At 44.3% G+C, this 19,547-nt stretch overlaps 1 protein-coding gene across 2 annotated transcripts in view; it reads left to right on the forward strand.

Moving 5' to 3' along the window:
* The window catches only part of LOC144673859 (rab effector MyRIP-like), a 403,745-nt gene that overhangs the window by 322,561 nt on the left and 61,637 nt on the right, over positions 1–19,547 (forward strand). For both annotated transcript variants that reach the window (XM_078535501.1, XM_078535509.1), the window contains exons 7-8: positions 1,767–1,847; positions 2,364–2,513. In XM_078535501.1, coding sequence (XP_078391627.1) covers positions 1,767–1,847; positions 2,364–2,513 — 231 coding nt within the window. The remainder of the gene's footprint in view (positions 1–1,766; positions 1,848–2,363; positions 2,514–19,547) is intronic.

Raw genomic sequence — 19,547 nt, forward strand, 5'->3', positions numbered from 1 at the left:
AAAATGGCCAAAAGCGAATTGTAGCCCATTTTACAGTCCGTCAGCTTTTTTCTCTCTTGCAATCATTAGGAAATAAATTGCTCGGAGTACACCACAGGAGGCCAATTTAGTATCTCTTGCCTTGCCTACACACCACACTGTCTTCACAAACTCAGTGGTATTTACTTTATATTTGTAATCAAAAAGAACCTCTGCCGATGGCTCTCTTAGTAAAGACAGTGTGTAAACAAACCAATCAGACCTGAATGTTTTCAACAAAAAGCTAAAAGCTACTGCGGATGCTGGAAATCCAAAACAAAAACAGAATTACCTGGAAAAACGCAGCACGTCTGGCAGCATCGGTGGAGAAGAAATCAGTTAACGTTTCGAGCCTTCACGACCCTTCGGCAGAACTGAAGCATAGTTAGGAGAAAGGAGAAATATACTATGCTTCAGTTCTGCCGAAGGGTCGTGAAGGCTCGAAACGTTAACTGATTTCTTCTCCACCGATGCTGCCAGACCTGCTGAGTTTTTCCAGGTAATTCTGAATGTTTTCACCCTTGATTGAGTTAGCTGACCCTGTGCAGGACAGGATAAAACTGGCCAGGATAATCCAACCACTGCAACAGAAACAGTTCGGAGACGGTTCACTCAATCAATTCCTCTTATGAGGAAAGCTTCAACAAGTTGGGCCTACACCCACTGAAGTACAAATGTCTTCAAAGTACTACCGAGACACACCTGTCAGACTGTCCTGCATCATCAGCGGTGGTTGTTTATCCTTATCAGGCTTTGTGACATGTTATACCTTTTATTCTCAAAGAAAACTACCTAAATTTATTTTGTGAAGTTATGTGCAGGCCATCCTGGTAAACTAGTAAATTCTGACTGTCAAGTTTTAGTATTTTAATCCAAAATGCCAGGGGAGAAATTTCTTTTGAAATATGACAAGTGTCCCCAACACGGTGGGTTGCTGGGCCCTGCCAGTATTCCTTTCCGCTAGTGAGGTCAGCAACCTCCCCCAAACCCCCTACTCCCTCACTCCAAGGCTGGCCAATTATGACGGTCCACTTCTCATGACCTCCTCCCTCTGACCCCATGAACTTTGGTGGGGTCAGCCAGAGAAGCTGTGGGTGAAATGCACTGCAATGAACCCACGCCCTCTCCCCACCCCAGTGCAGGTTTTCTGGACAGCTGGTCTCTCGTGGTTATCGATGTTCGTTTTATGTTCTGCAGGTAATGTAGCACTCTGTCTACATACGAACATACCAATTAGGAGCAAGAATGGGCCATTTGACCCCTCGAGCCTGCTCCACCATTCAATAAGATCACAGCTGATCTGATGATGGCCTCAATGCCACGTTCCTGCCTACCCCCGATATCCTTTGACTCCCTTGTTAGTCAAGGATTTATCTATCTCTGCCTCAAAAACATTCAATGACCGCCTCTACTGCTATCTGGGGAAGAGAACTGCACAGACTCTCAACCCTCTGAGAAAAAAAGTTCTCCTCGTTTCTATCTTAAATGGAAATCCCTTATTTTGAAACTGTGTCACCTAATTCTAGTCTCTTCCATAAGTGGAGGCATCCTTTCGGTATCCGCCCTGTCAAGTCCTCTCAGGATCTTTGTTTCAATAAGATCACCTCCCATTCTTCCAAACTGCAATGGGTACAGGCCCAACCTGTCCAACCTCTCCTCATAAGATAAACCCTTCATCTCAGGAATCAGTCAAGTAACTTTCTCTGAACTGCTTCTAATGCAATGATGTCCTTTATGCCTGTTTTCAGGAAAAGCAGAACGAGAGGCATTATTTACAAGAGCACAAGGAGGAACTGATTGAAGAACTTGCTACAACTATAATGCAGAAGGTCTGTGTCTTTCGCACTGAAGTGTTGCAGGAATCATGAATTATTATTCCAGTACAAAGCAAGACGTGTGCAGTATCTGTTAATATGTTATAGTATTATATATCCCAAAGGACCCCCAAGAACTGAAACACTGTCAACAGACATTGAAGAATCTCAGTGTGGTCCTTTGTAACCTGATCTTGTGATCAAAAATTACTGGTATGATATAGGCTACAAAAGCGACCCTTGTGTGAAGTGGAAAACCTCCCACTGTTGCTGTAAGGGATGCTGTTCTGATTCTAGCTTGGCCAAAGGACTCAGTATTATGTGCAACTTGACTATATTTAATATTGGTAACAACACTGGTTTCCCACTTTGCAGCGGCAAAACTATTCACTTCACAAGGTTCCAGTCCAAAAAAGGAAACATTTTGTTATAGCTGCGCTGAAATATTGTCAATCGTTTTTCTTTTGTACATCGAGAAACTACTGATACGAGCACCATCCACCCCCCCACCTCCTCTTCCATTCGTTGCAGGTGATAAAGAGGAAGAAGTCCCTGAGCAGACTGACCGACTCTGAACCTGGGCAGCCACACTCACAAACCAGAGCCTCAATCTATCCAGTTTCCACAAAAGAAAATGCCCTCCCTTCTCATGAGAGCTGCAGAAGGATATCAAATCTGTGGGTGAGTTGAAGAGGATTATCTCTCTTTTCAGCTTTCCAGTTGCAACCAAAGTGAAGAACTGCTGACTTTATGTAGAAGACTTCTTCTTTGGGTATTTTCATCCGATATGGGATGTAGACCTCCTTATACCATGTCATGAGGGCTCACCGCAGTATACTGACAGAGCGGCAAGGCATGTTGTCAGAACAAGAAACCAATTCAAACTTTTCAAATCCCAGTAAAAATCAGTAATATTGGCACCAGTAATACTGGAGTTCTATTTTAAGTGCACAAGACCAGCTCGGAGAAGTTTTACTGGGTTTTCCTTTTGGGGGGTTCTCTCCCTCTCTCATCGCCTGCCGTGGGCGTGTTGGAAGAATGAGCAGATTGATTATCAAACGGTTTGATTGCCTCGTGAACGTTTCTTTCATGGGCAGCAAGTCCTGGAGTGGGGCTTGAACCCAGCACTTACCAGCTCTGAGATAGGGACACTAACCACTGAGCCACAAAACCTCCAGGAGACTAGAAAGGTCAAAATGGAAGAGCTGAACGTTGTATTTGCTGTTAGCGCCAGAAGCCTGATTGTACATGGGTTTTCAGCAGATAGCCTGAACATCATCACTAGTGTTTAACGAAACACTGTTTTAATGCAAAAATGCTTAGCAAATATTTGTCTATGAGGGGAAAGCGAGATAGTCAGGGGCCTTTTTTAAATCGCAGTTCTGTCATGTAACGTTGGTCCTGAACTTCCCAGATTACTTTTAAAACAGTTTTCTCCGGTTTCTACGGGATCTTGCCAACAGGGACTTGGAACACTGAGATTTCCTGAAGCGTTCATTTGCCTACGTTAAAAACCAGGGTGAAGCAATGCAGTGCCACCATATGTTGCCCAATTACCCGCCAGGCAGTAAGGATTGCGTGTGCCTATGTTACTATTGCGCGGACTTTGTTTTACGGAATGAGGAAACTTACATGTGTGGAGCGTGAAACTGAGCACCCTGATACTTTTTAGCAAAAGCACTGCAGCATTCAGTGGTCTGGCAAAAGCCACCAAAGCTCATGTACTGTGGGGGAGGAAATTTGAGCCTCCATTCTTTCTGGGTTTGAACTCACAGTTGCCCTTAACATTTTACCACCAGGGCCCGCTGGAGAGAAACTTACTTCCGGAGCTTCTCATTTTTAAGTGGATTTTGAAAGGGTAGCGTTTCCATTGCTGCGTCCAGTAACAAATAGTTAACGCGCACACCTTCACCATGATGCCAATTTGGGCGGCATCACCGCTCGTGTAAAAAGGTCATTGTTAACCCTGTGAAATTCTGTATTAGTTAGAATCACCTCCACCAGATATAGCTTCAGTTTTGAGGGATAATGCATTGCTGTGCAAGTGACTTCGTTGCCTCTACTCTTCTTCCATTACTGTGCTGAACTAGCTCATACCCATTGCATTGTGCCATTTCAGCTGCTTAGACTTCTGATCAAATCTGTGGTGGGGAGGTGTGAATGACCCAAAAAGGTTCAGGTGATTAAGACTGACAGCACTTTGCTTAAGATTACTACAGATCTCACAAAGCAAACCACTATCAAACTCCAGAAATCTTACTCACTCGAATATCAAGCAATTTGAGGCCGCGTTAGCCCTAAGTATTTGGGTGTAAATCTACGCCACAGTAATATTCACCTAATGCCAGGGAACTGATGTGATTTTGTCTTTTGCATTGAGGGTGGAGTTATGTGAGTGACCAGCTGAAGGTTTTGGCAGACACACCTCGGAAGTGACTCGAGCAATGGAGGATGATAGCAGTGTCTCAGTGTCAAACTGGTGTGAATCAGTTTTGTGCAAATTTCGTTGGCTAAGACAGCACAATGCCGAATTTACACCACAGGTTTTGCAAAACCCTTCCAGGAAGTTCCAGGCTGATATGCTTTGATGTGACATATTATTGTGTCATACATCAGTCAACGAATGTTCAAAGATTTGCCAATCGCTTCTTACAAATGTTAGACCGCTTTGAACCTTGGTTAGATCACGCTTGGAGTACTGCACACGGTTCTGGACTCCAATCCGCCATGACCTTTTGAATGGCGGAACAGGCTCGAGGGACCGAATGGCCTACTTCTACTCCAATGTTCGTATGTATTATAAAAAAATATGGAGGCACAGGAGAAGATGTAAAAATAAGATTTACAAGGATGATACCAGAAATGGGGATAAGCCTATCAGAAAAAAAGTCTTTTCTTTAGAAAAGAGAAGGCTGAAGGTTGATCTGACAGAGACCTTTAAAATAATAGTGTAGACATGGAGGAAATGTTTCCACTTGTGGAAAACTAGAGGATATAAATGAAAGATGGTCACTAATAACTTCAATAGGAAATTCAGGAGTAACTTGTTTACCCAAAGGGTAATAAGAATGGGAAGCATGCCACCATAAGGAGCAGTGGAGGCAAATAGCTTACGTGCATTTTGGCCGTGTTTGTTTGTGCTGCAACAGTAGGGGGAGCACTTCCTGCACATGCCCAGTTGCAGTCACTGTCAGTGTCAGAGGGCAGAATCGTCCCCTCCTGGCTGCAGGTGGGGGCAGGGAATATGCCGAGATTAAAAATATCAGTTTTCCCTCGGCGAGAAATGATAGCGGGAACTTGTGGCCTTGACTATCATGGCAGATTAGTGGCGGGTCACCGTTCCCACTCAAGCTCGTCAGGAACCAGATTTGCATATGACGCATGTTAATTCAAATACCAACAGACTGGAATCGTCCACCCCGCCCTCCGCCCCCCGGCACATCTTGTGCTCCCGCCAGCGGGAATTCACACTGGTCCGATTCACAACCAGAGAAACCTGGCGCGCACATGGCGGACGAGTTAAGAGCATTTACCCGCAACCTGGAGCACCGAAGGACCGCAGGACCCCAGGCTTGATGCGCACTGAGGAGACAACCTGGAGGGGAGGGGGGGGTTTGCTGGAAGTCACAGGGTGACCAGGAAGGCTTGAGGGGGAGTGTGGGGGCCGATCAGGAAGTCTTGAGGGAAGAGGAGATGTGTAGCCTGAAAGGCTTGAGGGGGAGGGGGGTGGGTATCATGACCAGGAAAGCTCGAGGGAGGTGGGGGTGGTGACCAGGAACGTTGGGGGTTGGGAGCGTGGGGGCTGCGGAACTTGTTCAGAGAGAGGGGTCAGTGCTGTCAATGCTAGAGTCTTGTAGGACAAACTGAGGGTACTGTGACTGAGAGCGGAGGCTGTAGGATGCGGTAGGGTGGGAGGGTGAGGGTCCAGGTGTAGCAGGAGCAGTTCTCGCTGGGGATACATTCACAGGGATTAGAATTTTCACATGGATCTGAGAAGTGTAGATGTATCTGGGATACATCTCCTTTAGGAGACCTGGTCTGGATGAGATGTATCCCAGGCTGTTGAGGGAGGTAAAGGAAGAGATACCAGGAGCCCTGGCAGTAATTTTCAAATCCTCTCTGGCCACAGGTAAGGTGCCAGAGGACTGGAGGACTGCTAACATTGTCCCATTATTTAAAAAAGGAAGGAAGGGATAGACCAGGAAATTATTGGCCAGTCAGTCTAACCTTAGTGGTTGGGAAGTTACTTGAAAGAATTCTGAGGGACAGAATATATCTACACTTGGAGAGACACGGATTAATCAGGGAAAGTCAGCATGGATTTGTTAAGGGAAGGCCGTGTTTGACAAATTTGATCAAATTTTTTGAGGAGGTAACCAGGAGCATCGATGAGGGTAATGCATTTGATGTGGTCTACATGGACCTTAGCGAGGCTTTTGATAAGGTCCCTCATGGCAGACTGGCCAAGAAAGTAAGAACCCATGGGATCCAAGGCAAAGTGGCATGTTGGATCCAATATTGGCTGAGAGGCAGGAAGCAGAGGGTGATGGTAGAGGGATGTTTCTGTGACTAGAAGACTTTCCAGTGGGGTTCCACAGGGCTTGGTGCTCGGGCCCTTGCTGTTTGTGGTGTACATAAATGAGTTGGACTTAAATGTAGGGGGTATGATCAAGAAGTTTGCAGATGACATGAAAATTGGTAACTTGCGGGAACCGGATGGAGTGCAAAACAAACTTACTGGAGCCCCATATTCTGAACTCCTGCCTCCAACCGGAGAGGCATCAGGAAGAGTTGCGCAATGGCCAGCGGCCGCAGTGTGGATCGAGTGCACACACGCCACTCTTTCTGACACCTTTCCAGTTGGCAGCAAGAGTTACAATGATGCATTTAAGAGGAAGCTGGACAATCTTGAGAAAGAAAGGAATAGAAGGATATGCTGTTAGGATGAGATGAGCAGGAGTGGGAGGAGGCTCACGTGAAGCATAAACACCGGCATAGACAAGTTGGGTCAGATGGCCTGTTTCTGTGTGCCGGGCTCAATGTAATTCCATGTAACGACAGCAATTGCTCATTTATGTTGATAACAGCACTTGTTATCTTTACATTCATCAACGTGAGGTGAGGCGTAAGGCCAACAGCTGGGGTTTTGGCAGGAAGGTAAGCAAAAGTAATTTATAAAGAAGGCACCCCTTAGCTCATTGCTATCTCCCAGTTGCCGTTATCTATAATTACATTTGCTTCTATATTTCTGGTCCAATAGAATATTCGTGAACTACCACAAATCTTTAATGGCAAACCTTTGGCACGGCTGCATCTTTATTTCGAGAAAGTTAGATACTCGAAGTGAAAATGAACAACGAGGTCTGCTTTCAGCCTCCAGAGCATGTATAACATTGAGTGAATGTGGCTGAAGATGTAAGGCTGCACTAGAGCTTCACTGGCATGCCAGAAATGGAGCTAAACCAAACGTTAAGCTTTTAACTCAGTGTCACAGGGATGAACCAAGTCATATAGTCAGAAAACAAATAATATAGTTCAGATTGCACAGGAGCTATAAATCATGCTTTGGCATGCTATACCATATTAACTCTGGACCAAAACTAGAACAGCAGACATATGCTCAAGGGAAACAAAGCACTTGCATTTATGTAGCACCTTGCATGACTTCAGGGCATTCCCAAAGCGCTTTCCAACCAATGAAGTGCTTTCGAAGTGCAGTTACTGTAATGTAGGAAACATGGCAGCCAATTTATACACAGAAAACTCGAATAAACGGCAATGTGATAATGGCCAAATAATCTGTTTGAACGATGTTACTTGAGGGATAAATGTTGGCCGAGACACTGAGTAGAATCCCCCTGCCTGTCCTTTGGAGTAGTGCCATGGAATCTCAAAGGACAGGCGAGACTTCAGTTTAACGGCACATTGAAATGACAGCATCTCTGACAGTGCAGTTCTCCCTCAGTACTGCAATAGGACGCCAGCCTAGCATATGCACTCAAGTCTCTGGAATGGGAGTTGACTGCACAGCCTTCTGACTCAGAGGCCAGAGCGTTGCTACTGAGCTGTGACCATAAAGGTGGAATAACCAGAGTTACACAGGAAGGCGGAACACACTTGGATGTCTGGCTGTTGACCAGCGAATCTTATGGTTTGTGACACTCAGCTCCCACGACGCTGGGTAAATGTTGATCCCAGCGAGAAGACATCGGGAGCACCATAATTCAGCTCAACGTCCCTGGGCCGGCAGGGGTTGGGGGACGAGGAAGGGGAAGAAATCAATGCCGGGTTCCTGCTCCTGGCCAGTACCTAGCGATTCCTGCTGGATTGTTGGGCAGCTTGCTCATTCAAATTCATCTTATTGCCTTAAAAATTTGGCAAATCAAGTATAACGTGGGAACATGCGAGGTTGTCCACATTGGTGGGAAGAATAGAAAAGCAGAATGTTATTTAAATGGAGAGAGACTGCAGAATGCGGCAGTAGAGGAGGATCTGGGTATCCTCTTGCATGATTTACACAAAGTTAGCATGCAGGTACAGCAAGCAATTAAGGCAAATGGAATGTTGTCCTTTATTGAAGGGGATAAACATCTGGGAGAAGAAAAATAGCAAAGCTTGTTGAATCTCTGGACCGATTGAGCCAAATGGCACTGTACATTCTATGTAATCCCGTGTAAAGATTTGGCAAAATGAACAGTAAAGGCATGCAGTTGCATTAAAGAAAGCCTAGAATGCAAGACAGCAACAACTTGCATTTATATAGTGCCTTTAACGTCCCAAGGTGCTTTGCAGGAGGGTTATCAAACAACGTTGAGCCATATAAGAAGATATTAGCAAAATACCGAAGATGCTGGAATAAGAACAGAAAATGGTGGAAACATTCAGCATGTCTGGCAGCATCTGTAGAGAGATAAACAGTGTTAACGTTTAAGATCGATGACCTTTCATCGGAAGAAGATCTTAGGACAGGTGAGCAAAAGCGTGGTCTTAGCAGTAGGTTTTACAGAGCATCTTAAAGGAGGAGGGAGAGGTAGAGAGGCGGGGATGTTTAGGTAGGGAATTCCAGAGTTTGTGGCTGAAACCAGAATGAATCTTAACTCTTACACCTTGGAGAAATGTTGCCTTATTTCCCGGCAAGTCAGTGTTCTAGAATTTTCAGTTTTGTTTGAGTGATGTTGCCACCTACTGGACAAGTCCTGTTACTTTTCCATCAGTCAGTTCCCAACATTCCCACTCTCCACAGAATCAGAAGGTAAACATGGATGAGGACAGCCCTTTGACCGATCTTAGAAATAACCAGTCACCCTATAATACCATCCAACGTTGTTTTAAATTATTTCAATGACTTTGCCTTCACCATCCCATCTGGAATTCCATTCATCACTGTGTGAGGTATGACTTCCCAACATCAGACCTTATACCTTTTTCCATTTTAAACCACCATGTACCAATCTGAAGATATCATTCGATGTGGTGCTCGAGATTTATCTTCTCTCCAATGCTTAATATTTAACATACTCCTTTCAAGAGCGGAGAGCTCAAGTTTCTCCAATCTCCCCTGGTAACCCAATTACTGCCAGCCTTCATGGCAGTGACTGTAAACGGATCAGGCTACCTATTGGGAGATAACACGGATGAAGTCTTCATCATCATTATTATTTCGGTCATTTCTCTCCCGGATATCCTGTTGTTATGACCGGGATTGGGAGGAGTCTGCAGTTTCTCTCACCCCACTATTCCACAGGTTACACCATAAATGTAAATGTTTAAACCACTCACCAAAATGGCCAGTTATTTACCTTCACAACTGCTAGATCCAGAATAAAAGAGGCTTTAACCAGGCTTCTTTCAATAAACACAAAATAATCGATTTATTATGAAACAAAACTTTTTTTAATACAAGTTACAAAACTGGTTAACGTACAATTTGTAGTCCAAAGTGTAACGATTTATCCCTTTTAAAACCCCAACACACACAGACACACACAAAACAAAGGAGAAGACAAATAAGGTCTCTGCAGAGGATGGTGTAAGGGGACACTTGATGAAAAAGGATAAAGTTCAAAAAGGTCTTGCTGCTGTCGCTTTGGCGATCCTGCCTGTGAAGATGGCGTACTGGTCACGAGTTGTCTGGAAGTCCTTTCCAAAGGATCTTCAGTGAAACACTTTTGTCTTTGTTAACTCTTGCTTGTCGCAGCCTTGCAAGCTTTCAAATACAGACAAGTTATACTGAGATGAGGATTTTCTGGCTGAAGGTGAATACTCACTCTGGCCCGCAGGCAATACAGGGTGAGAGAATCTTCCTTCAAAATTTGCTCCCAAGACACACACACACAATTCAAAAAATATGTTCAGATAGAACTTCTCCCAGGCCAGGTGTTTTTAAGCCAATCAGCAGTAGCCCACAGTTTGGCAATAGCAGCTTCTTTTTAAGTTTTAACTCAAGTAAACAAAATAACTCATCTCCCCAGATGTCTTGCTGGTCACTTGCCTGAAGTCATGTGATTTCTTAGAAAAAGCAGATTGCGAACAGACCAAATTGAACTTGTCACCTTTTAGGAAAAACCTCAGGAGAGTGTCCAAATATTGATGTCCTTCCAATGTTTTAAGAAGCATACAGTCCTTGGAGATATGGAACCCTAACACTGTCAAATGTTATAAATCCTTTAAAGAGAAGAGAAAAGACAAAATCAGCTCAAGCACCTGCTCCTTATCTTAGTCCAGTGGGCCTGGCTTAAAACTATATCAATGTCGGAAGACAAAAGATAAAAACAAACTAGTCACAGCCTGCCAACTTGAAAATGCACCATTTGTCCCTATTCTCTGCTTCCTGTCCATTAATCAACCCTCTATCCATGCTAATACATCACCCCCAACTCCATAAGCCCTTACTTTTTGCGTGATACCTTATTGAATGCCATTTGGAAATCCAAGTATACTACATCTGCTGGTTCCCCTTTATCTACCCTACTAGATCCTCAAAAGTCTCGAATAAATTTGTCAAACATGTTTTCCCTTTCATAAAACCATGTTGACTTGTTCTAATCATTCTATGCTTTTCTAAGTGTATGTCAAGACTTCCTTAATAATAGATTCAAACATTCTCCTGATGACTGATGTCAGGCTAACTGGTTTGTAGCTCCCTGTTTTCTCTCTCCCTCCTGAATAGCAGTGCTACATTTGCTAACTTCTAATCTGCTGAGACCAATCCAGAATCTAGAGAATTCTGGAAAATCATAGCCAGTATATCAACTATGTTTGCAACCATTTCTTTTAGAACCCTAGGATGTAAGGCTTGGATCCTGGGGGTTTGTAAGATTTAAGTCCCTTGAGCTTCTCCAGCACATTTTCTCTGCTGATATTAATTACCTTTATTTCCGCACTCTTATTAGACCCTAGGTTACCCTCTATTTCTGGTATGTAACTTGTGTCTTCTGCTGTGAAGACAGACGCCGAATATTTGTCCAATGTCTCTGCCATTTCCTTATTTACCATGATAATTTCCCTGCCTCTGCTTCTAAGAGACCAATGTTTACTGTAGTTACACTCTTCCTTTTATATATTTGTAAATGCTCTTACAATCTGATTTTATATCCCTGGCTAATTTCCTGTCATATTCTATCTTTTCCCTTTTAATCAGCTGTGCCAATTTGCACATGGCTCAATTAGTAATACAGAGATTATTACCTTTGTGATTCTGCTTTTTAATTTAGCCCTAGCTGCTCATACACCCCCCAGAAGAACTGCTTCCTTAGTCCTAAGTCATTGATATCCGCATGGGCCATGACAACTGGATTCTTTCCCTCCCACTCCAAGTTCGAGAAGATGTTCTTATCCCTGGCAGCAGGTGGGCAAAACAGCCTTCAGGACTCAGAGTCTCGGCTGCAGAGGACCACATATATCCCCCTAACTACACTGTCTGATACTACAGCTATATTCCTTTCTATTCCTCCAATTTGAATGGCTCCCTAAACCACAGTTCCATCGTCAGTTTGCTCATCCACCCTGCAGTCCCTTCTCTCACCCACACAAGCTGCAAGATCCTTGTTGGACAATTCCAGGGGATGAGGCTCCTACTTTGCTACCTTCTGGGTCCCCATACCTGCCTCACACCCTCCTGTCCCTGACAATGGACCAAATCAGAAGTGCCTAGCCCAAAGGATGTAATTGCCTCCTCGCACAAAGTGGCAAGGTAACTTCCCCCCTCCCTTGATGCATCACCGTGTTGGATTTCAGCTCATCAACTCTAAGCCAAGGTTCCCTGAGCTTCAGATACTTATTGCAGTTGTGGCTGCCATGGATCATACAGGTGTCCACCAGCTCCCACGTGCTACAGCTGCAACACATCTCCTCCCTGCCCTGCTATCTTTATTATGTTTAATTTAACTAATTAGGTTTCAAGCTTAGAAATATATCACTCAACTATCATCTGTAGTTATATTAAGTAACTCTTTCGAGTTATCAACAGATCGCATGTAACTCTTTCGAGTACATTCACAGTTCTTGGTTTCCGGGAGTGGGACATGAACCCACAATCTTCTGATTCAAAGGCGAGGGTGCTATGAACTGAACCACAGCTGACACCCCTAGTTATATTAAGTAGTTTAACTAATTAAGCTATCAATTTGATGCAATGCTTAATCTCCCCAGAACCGGTTTAAATTGCTGCCCCCATTTAGAGGGTTAAAAATCTTAAAACACACCAACCAATCAACTACCTGCTCACCTAATTAATGCCTTTGAACACTCACCAGCTACTGGAGGTTTGAAAAAAAGGCATAAAAAGCAGCACCTTCCTACACTGAATTCCCATCTGCACTAAGTTATCACCTGTTCCTCATCACACTCAGTCCTCATTGTCTCCACTCTGTGCGGCTGCAAAACCTGTGTGCTTTTACAGAGGGCTGGTGATTCACACCCAAGTTGCAAATGGTAAGTCATTTTCCTGCTACAGCTAATTAACGCCTATTCAGACAACCACTTTCAATTGATTGACAGATAACTGCCACTGCCATGTAGCTTCTGTTAACCAGCTTCCAAGTTTAAAGTTCAGAGCCTGACTGTTAATCTTAATTATAGCTTGAGAGAAATTTTCCAGAGATATGCTGCAATAAAGTCTTCAAAGGCAGTTTTTGTTTGTGACAGTAAGGCAATCAGGTAGCAAAAGGCAGCAAGAAGAATATGACAAAAATGCTTATAATTAATGAAGGCAATCTTCATCTCTGTGTTCAGACAGAACAAGGATGGTAGTGATCCAAAAAGTGCAGGACTAACCATAAAGCACATTTCTTTTAATTAGCTTGAGCCTGGATAATCTCCATCACAAAGATTGTTTACTTCCATCTCAGTAACTTGCCCACCTCCATCCCTACCTCAGCCAATTTACCACTGATACCCTTATTCTTGCATTTGCCACTCCCATACTTGATTACCCCGCTGCTCCCTTCCTCATCTTCACTCCCTCCACCTTCCATGAACTTCAGTACATCCAAAACCTTGCTACCTGTAAAATATCCCTCACCAAGGGCTGCTCATTTCTCAAATCCATCTTTGCTCACCTACATTGGCTGTTAGTTTCCCAATCCCTCAAGTTTAAAATTTTCATTCTTTCATTTAATATCCTCCAGTTCCTCCAATCCCCTCTCCCCCTCTCCCCTCCCCCCTCCCCCCTCCCCCCTCTCCCCTCCCCCCTCCCCCTTTCCCCCTTCCCCCTCCCTTCTCCCCTCTCCCCTCCCCTCTCCACTCCTCTTTCTCCAACTTCTTGTTCACCCCTCTTCCCAGCACTCCCCCAGTATTGGCCATGTTCTCAGTCACCTAGGTCTCACACTTTGGAATTCCCTCCCTCAGCCTCCCACCCACCACACCCATGACCTCCCTCCAACTACCCACTCCCCCACCCCATCATCACCTCTCCATCTCAATTTCCCCCTGAAGCTCCTACATGAAGCTGACATCTTTGACCAAAGACAGGGCAGACCACTGACCCCCTAACTCAGAGGTGAAAGAGCGATTAACTGAACCAATAGTATCTTCTTATGTGTTTGCAGCTACCAGTATGCATTATCGATTGGAGTGTTTACTGTGGCGAAAGCTGTTCACTGTAAAGTGAGATTGTGAAAAGATTTATTTGTATAAGTTTGGAATTCTTTTTACAATCAGTAACAAGTAATGGAGATGTGAGAAACACCCATGAATACCAGGCTCACAAATCAGCTGAGTGCTGTTTTATGTGGAGGGTGTTCACTTAGCCCAGTTTTCAGGCCTGAAATAGGCAACATGCACTAGGAGCCCAAGGGACCTCAGGCATATTGGCAGCAAGATGGTTCGCAGCCCAGAGGTAGCTTGACGGTTCCAGGTGACAAACGATGGGTTGACTGCCTGCCTAGCAGCCGTCCTCATTCAGGAGCTTGGAGGGTAGGGGAGCAAACAGGAAGGAAGGGGTTGTGGTCAATGATCTTTGAGACTGTTGTGAAGCCAGGAGGGACAATTCTTGCTCCTCCTGATTCCACATTCACGTAAGCAGTTCTTTTTAAAAAACTTAACCTTCTTGTTGACGTCCGTCAACATTTCCTTTAATGACCGCTGGTTAGGCCGCATTAGGCCAAGCTATCTTGAATGCAACCAGTTCAGTGCCAGCTGCTACCAGGGCAACCCAATTTCAGGAAAGTTGCCTCAAACTAGCGTTAAGTTTTCTGATGCTTACTTAAGGCTTGGGCCTGGACCTTGGAGTCTTTACCAATATGGCGGATGGCACATTTCCAGTGTGAAATGTGTGCACACACGTGCCTTCAGCCATGTTTAAAGCCTAGGTGCCTGTTTATGTCTGTAAACCCAGCACCATGTCAATGAATCGCCAAACCAATCAACTGCCACAAGCATGTGACTCATGTTCCTCCTCAACTTTGAGTTGTTGAACCACCATATTGTGATGTCCACCCACATCTCCTACTTATTTTGTAGAGCCAAAACAACAGATTTCTGCTCAATGAATCTATAGTAGGACGCAGCGATGGAATGCAGAGTGTTTCTTAACGTGTGCTGCTGAGTTTTGTTGACAGTGCCATGCATCCTCCCATGCACGCAGATGCCCTTTTCTGTAATGATTATGCACAGACCGTTTCAAATACACCTTCATCAGGGGAACATGGCTGTCAGAAGCTCCTGCTCTGTCCGACAGAAGCATTCATCAGAGACTCACCCTCATCCCCTGCATTATTTAGATGATGCGCAATGTCGAAGCTTCCCTGCAGCTGAAAGGTTATCGCAAAGGGTGTTTATTTATTGCTTTGTAATTTGTTGTGTTAGGTGGGTACTTGGCGCAAGCAAAATTGTATTCTGAAGGGCTCGATTATTGATTTTGTTTCTTTTTTGTTTACTTGTGGGCCCTATCACCTCGTCTCTCGGAATGCTGTAATGTTCGGTGTAATCAGGTTTTTGTTCTTGCTTCGTAATATTGCCTGTGGTCACTGCACTCCTGCGCTATATTATTCTATGATTCTATATCATGGGGTTCTTTTTGCCAAAGTGTTTCCACTCTATTCACTGCGAATCTGTGGGGCAATGTGACTGCGAGCTCTGTTAAATAAACTGTCCAGAGGCAGTGTGCACGTTCTTGAAATAAGTTCTTTGCTGGGTTGCAATGTAGATTGGCAGTGAATGCTGAAAGAAATGCGTCACACGCGCTTGCATAGAGTTATACAGCTCTCAATGCAAACTCAGACTAGGGTAAACTGACCTCCTGGTGATGGTTTCACATTGTAAAGCTATAAGCCTCTCTGTAATTCCCTGAGTTCTACTAGCAATGCAAATGTTGCTGAATTGTTGCATTCTAATGCACTTGGGCCCAAAATTTGCAGATCACAATTCCTGCGGTAAATTCAGGATTGTTTCTGCTGGTTCAGTTCTCGTGCTGACCCTGGAGGCCACCAGCCCACAGGTGCTAGACTTTCCAGTAAATGCCTGACCCAAGTGGCTGAAACATCTGGTGTCATGGTGGTGGGGTGGGTGGGAGTTGGTGAGGGGGGCACAGTTTACCTTTCGAGTCCCCATCCTTCTCCCCTTCATCTACCCGTGTAAGGGAGCCATTGTTTTAGTTTAATGGGGAGACAGATGCCTATCTGGAGGTTAAAATGCCCCATCTCTCTCAACATATTATCTTTCTTCTCCCCTCCCTGTAACAGACCAGGGACATTCTGAGTCCAGGAAGCAGAAGTGTCCAATGTATGGAGTCCACACTCTCATTTCTGCTACCTCAACACAAAAGGCCCTGTATGCAATGGGCGTGGGCACTGCAAGAATCCACAGAAACCTCAAGGAAATTCTGGACCAATTTATCATTATGCAATTGCTATAGTGGTGCTGGGGCCTCGAGTGATAGAATATGGGTTCAGTTATTCCTCATGATTTTTCAATTTCATCCAAGCATTTGGAGGAGCACTGTGTGGAAATGAGATGTTTCCCCGTTGGGGAGAAGAATACAAAGATGTAGGGCTGGCCAACCCATTCTTCTGTGCTCTCATACACTGCTCACTGACTATTGCAGAATAGCAATGGGTAGAGAGTTGGACACAGATTCGAAACCTATCTTCTCAACTATGGCATCAGATGGAACATGAGGGCACTTGCAGGGGACAAAACATTTTTTTAGGTCTAGCAATAAAATGTTACAAAAACTGAACAGGAAGAGCATTTAAAAGTCAATGTTCGGAATTGCACAGCACAGAAAGAGGTCATTCACCCATCGTGCCGATGAAAGGACTGCAGGTTAGCCTGAAATAAAGAACAGAAAATACTGGAAATACTCGGCAGGTCAGGCAGCATCTGTGGAGAGGAACAGAGTTATCATTTTGGGTCAATGATGACCCTCCCTCAGAACTGAGGAGAGATAAAAATGTAATAGGTTTTGAGCAAGTGAAAACGAGGAGGGTGTGGAAGAACAAAAGGGAAGATCTGTGATGAGGTGGAACATAAGAAAGAGAAACAGGAGTAGACCATGTGGCCCTTCGAGACTGCTCCGCCATCCAATATGACCATGGCTGCACTTGGGCGGAGCCCAGGGGAGATTAAATAACAAAAGGTTCTGCAGTAAGGGGTAAAGTAAAGAAACAAGAGATGTGTCCAGATGAAGAGTGAATGGCTGGATAGCAGCTGTCTGAATGCAACATAAAGAAAGAAAGAAAGAAACAAGACAAACTACAGACGGAAGTTATGATCTAAAATTGTTGAACTCAATATTTGAGTCCAGTCTGAATCTGTCCCACTCCCCTGCCCTTTCCTAATAACCATGAATATGTTTCGGTTTCAAGCATTTATCCAATTCCATTTTTCAAAGTTACTATTGAATATGCTTCCACTGCACTTTCAGGCAGCGCATTCATTAGAACTCACTGTGCCAAAATATCATTCCTCATCTCTCCTCTTGTTCTTGTGCCAATTATTTTAAAATTTGCACCGCCTGATTACCAAACCTCCCGCCAGCAGAAACAGGTTCTCCTTACTTTGCCAGAGCCGCTCGGCCCCTGACCTCATTACAGCCTTGATCCAAACCTGGATAGAAAAGCTGAAAGTGTTAGGATCCTCGTGGAGACTGATAACGTTTTAAAAGGAAGGCATCCTCTCGACGCCAATGGAAAGAAAGCTGTTGGACGAGATTTTACTTTTTACAATTTTGACTGAAACAATCAAACCAAAAGCAACATACTTCAAAACATCAAATAGCAGGCAAACGGGACTTTAATTAAAAGGGTAAATTTCACTGTAGTCAGTACAATAAGGCTACGTCTTACAAAACCACAAGCACCCACATCACTCCCCACACACATGTGGCACCACATGCAGTTTAAAAGTTATCTAACTCTGCCTCTGGTATATAGGCCCTCTCACTTTCCCACTCAAACGTTTCGACCTTTGAGTTGCGTTCACCAGCAGCCATGTTCCACCCGTTGTCCCTGCATACGGTTATCAGAAGCTGCACATCTCTGAACCCCATCTCATTCGGGTTACATCAGTCCTGATGCTGTAGCTTCCCAAAGTTCCTTGTCAACCGATCAACCAACAATACCTGATTCACGAGCTAGGCCTCAGATACAAACTCTCAGTTCTTTTGCACGTCTGAGCTATTTGTGCCGCTCTTAGAATTTAGTCCCTTTTCGCTCACTGGTACATCGCTTCTCCAAGAGCTTCTGAAATCCTGTTTTTCTTCTTATTGCCAAACAGGAAACTGACTTTTTCATCGAGAGCTTTGCTTGCTTCTCCTCACGTGAATTCTGTGTTCTGCAACTGAACCTGCTGCAGCAGAATAGGCTGAATCCCGACACTACCCCTTATTAGCCCTTTTTAGCTTTCATACCCACACCAACCACAATCAGAGTTTCACTTCTCTGAAATGATGTCATACCCAAGAAGTCCAGTTAACCCCCTTTCCCAAATATTCTGTGGTTTCACTTTAGATTTAAAGGGACCTTCACAAAAGAAAATACAGGCTTTTTCCAAAAGCTAAAGGTTCATCATTAATACCAGATGTGAGATGAAAATGACTGCCCTTGACATTGAGGCAGCATTTTACTGAGTGTGGCTTCAAGGAGCCCCAGTAAAATTGAAGTCAATGGGAATGGTGGCGGGGGGCGGGGGGAACTCTCCACCAGTTGGAGTCATACCTAACATAAAGGAAGATGATTGTGGATACTGGAGGCCAATCATCTCAGACCCAGGACATCATTGTAGGAGTTCCTTAGGACAGTATGCTAGGTCCAACCATCTTGAACTGCTTCATCAGTGACCATCCCTCCTAATTCAGGTCAGAAATGGAGGTGTTCAGCGCTGCTGGCTGGTGGGCAGGGAGTGCAATATTGGGTATCAGGGGGCTGCACTGGGGCCAGAATGAATGGCCCAAACGCTTTGGTAAGTCGATCAGAAGGCCTCGGGAGCCCAAAGCTTGGGGGGGCTGGAACTTTCCTTGTGGGGTCTGGAGGAGCACTCCTGCTCCTCCTGGTGGCCCCACATTAAAAATCAACAAAAGCTAAAAAGACTTCCCTTCCTGGGCCTCTTTTGACCTTGGCTCCTTGTAGTGGCCCTGGCGGGTAAGCCATGGATGCTTCTCCACCCAGTCCCACAGTTAAAATAACAGCCGTGCCTCGATGGCATCATCAGAGTGATCTGCATATGCAAGACACAGCCCACTGGGCTCCTCATTAAAATATGTGAGAGTCCCTTCCAAATGAGCCTCAACAACATGCCATTATCAATCCCAGAATGCGACACTCAAAAAATAGTCATGATTGAGTTAATTGTTTTTTTTTTATATATCATTTTGCTGTGTTGTTGTAGAAAACTTTCTGATAATGCCACTATCAAGACAAATTTTGTCTCAAATTATTATTGATTTGGTCGTTGTTATTTTAAAAAGTTTCTGCATGGGTCCTGGCGGATGACTCTCAGATGAAATTGCTGGGCAAAGGTATTGTAACAAAAAGCCAATTATCTGTTTAAGTACATCACCTCAACATAATATTCATTGCTTTTGTCATTTTTCATTATGTTCAAGAGAAGGTCAATACTATTTTCATTTCCCTTATCTGATTAGGGTAATGTACAGTTTTTTTCTGCTTCTAATCATCTGGCCTCTGTAAGCAGATATTTCCTTCATTACAATGAACAAGTTTGCATGGTGCTTTATAATGTATTGATTTGTGTGACTATATTATGTGTGCACACTCA

The sequence above is a fragment of the Cetorhinus maximus genome, chromosome 3 (assembly GCF_964194155.1).
Source record: "Cetorhinus maximus chromosome 3, sCetMax3.hap1.1, whole genome shotgun sequence".
In the NCBI taxonomy this organism is placed as follows: domain Eukaryota; kingdom Metazoa; phylum Chordata; class Chondrichthyes; order Lamniformes; family Cetorhinidae; genus Cetorhinus; species Cetorhinus maximus.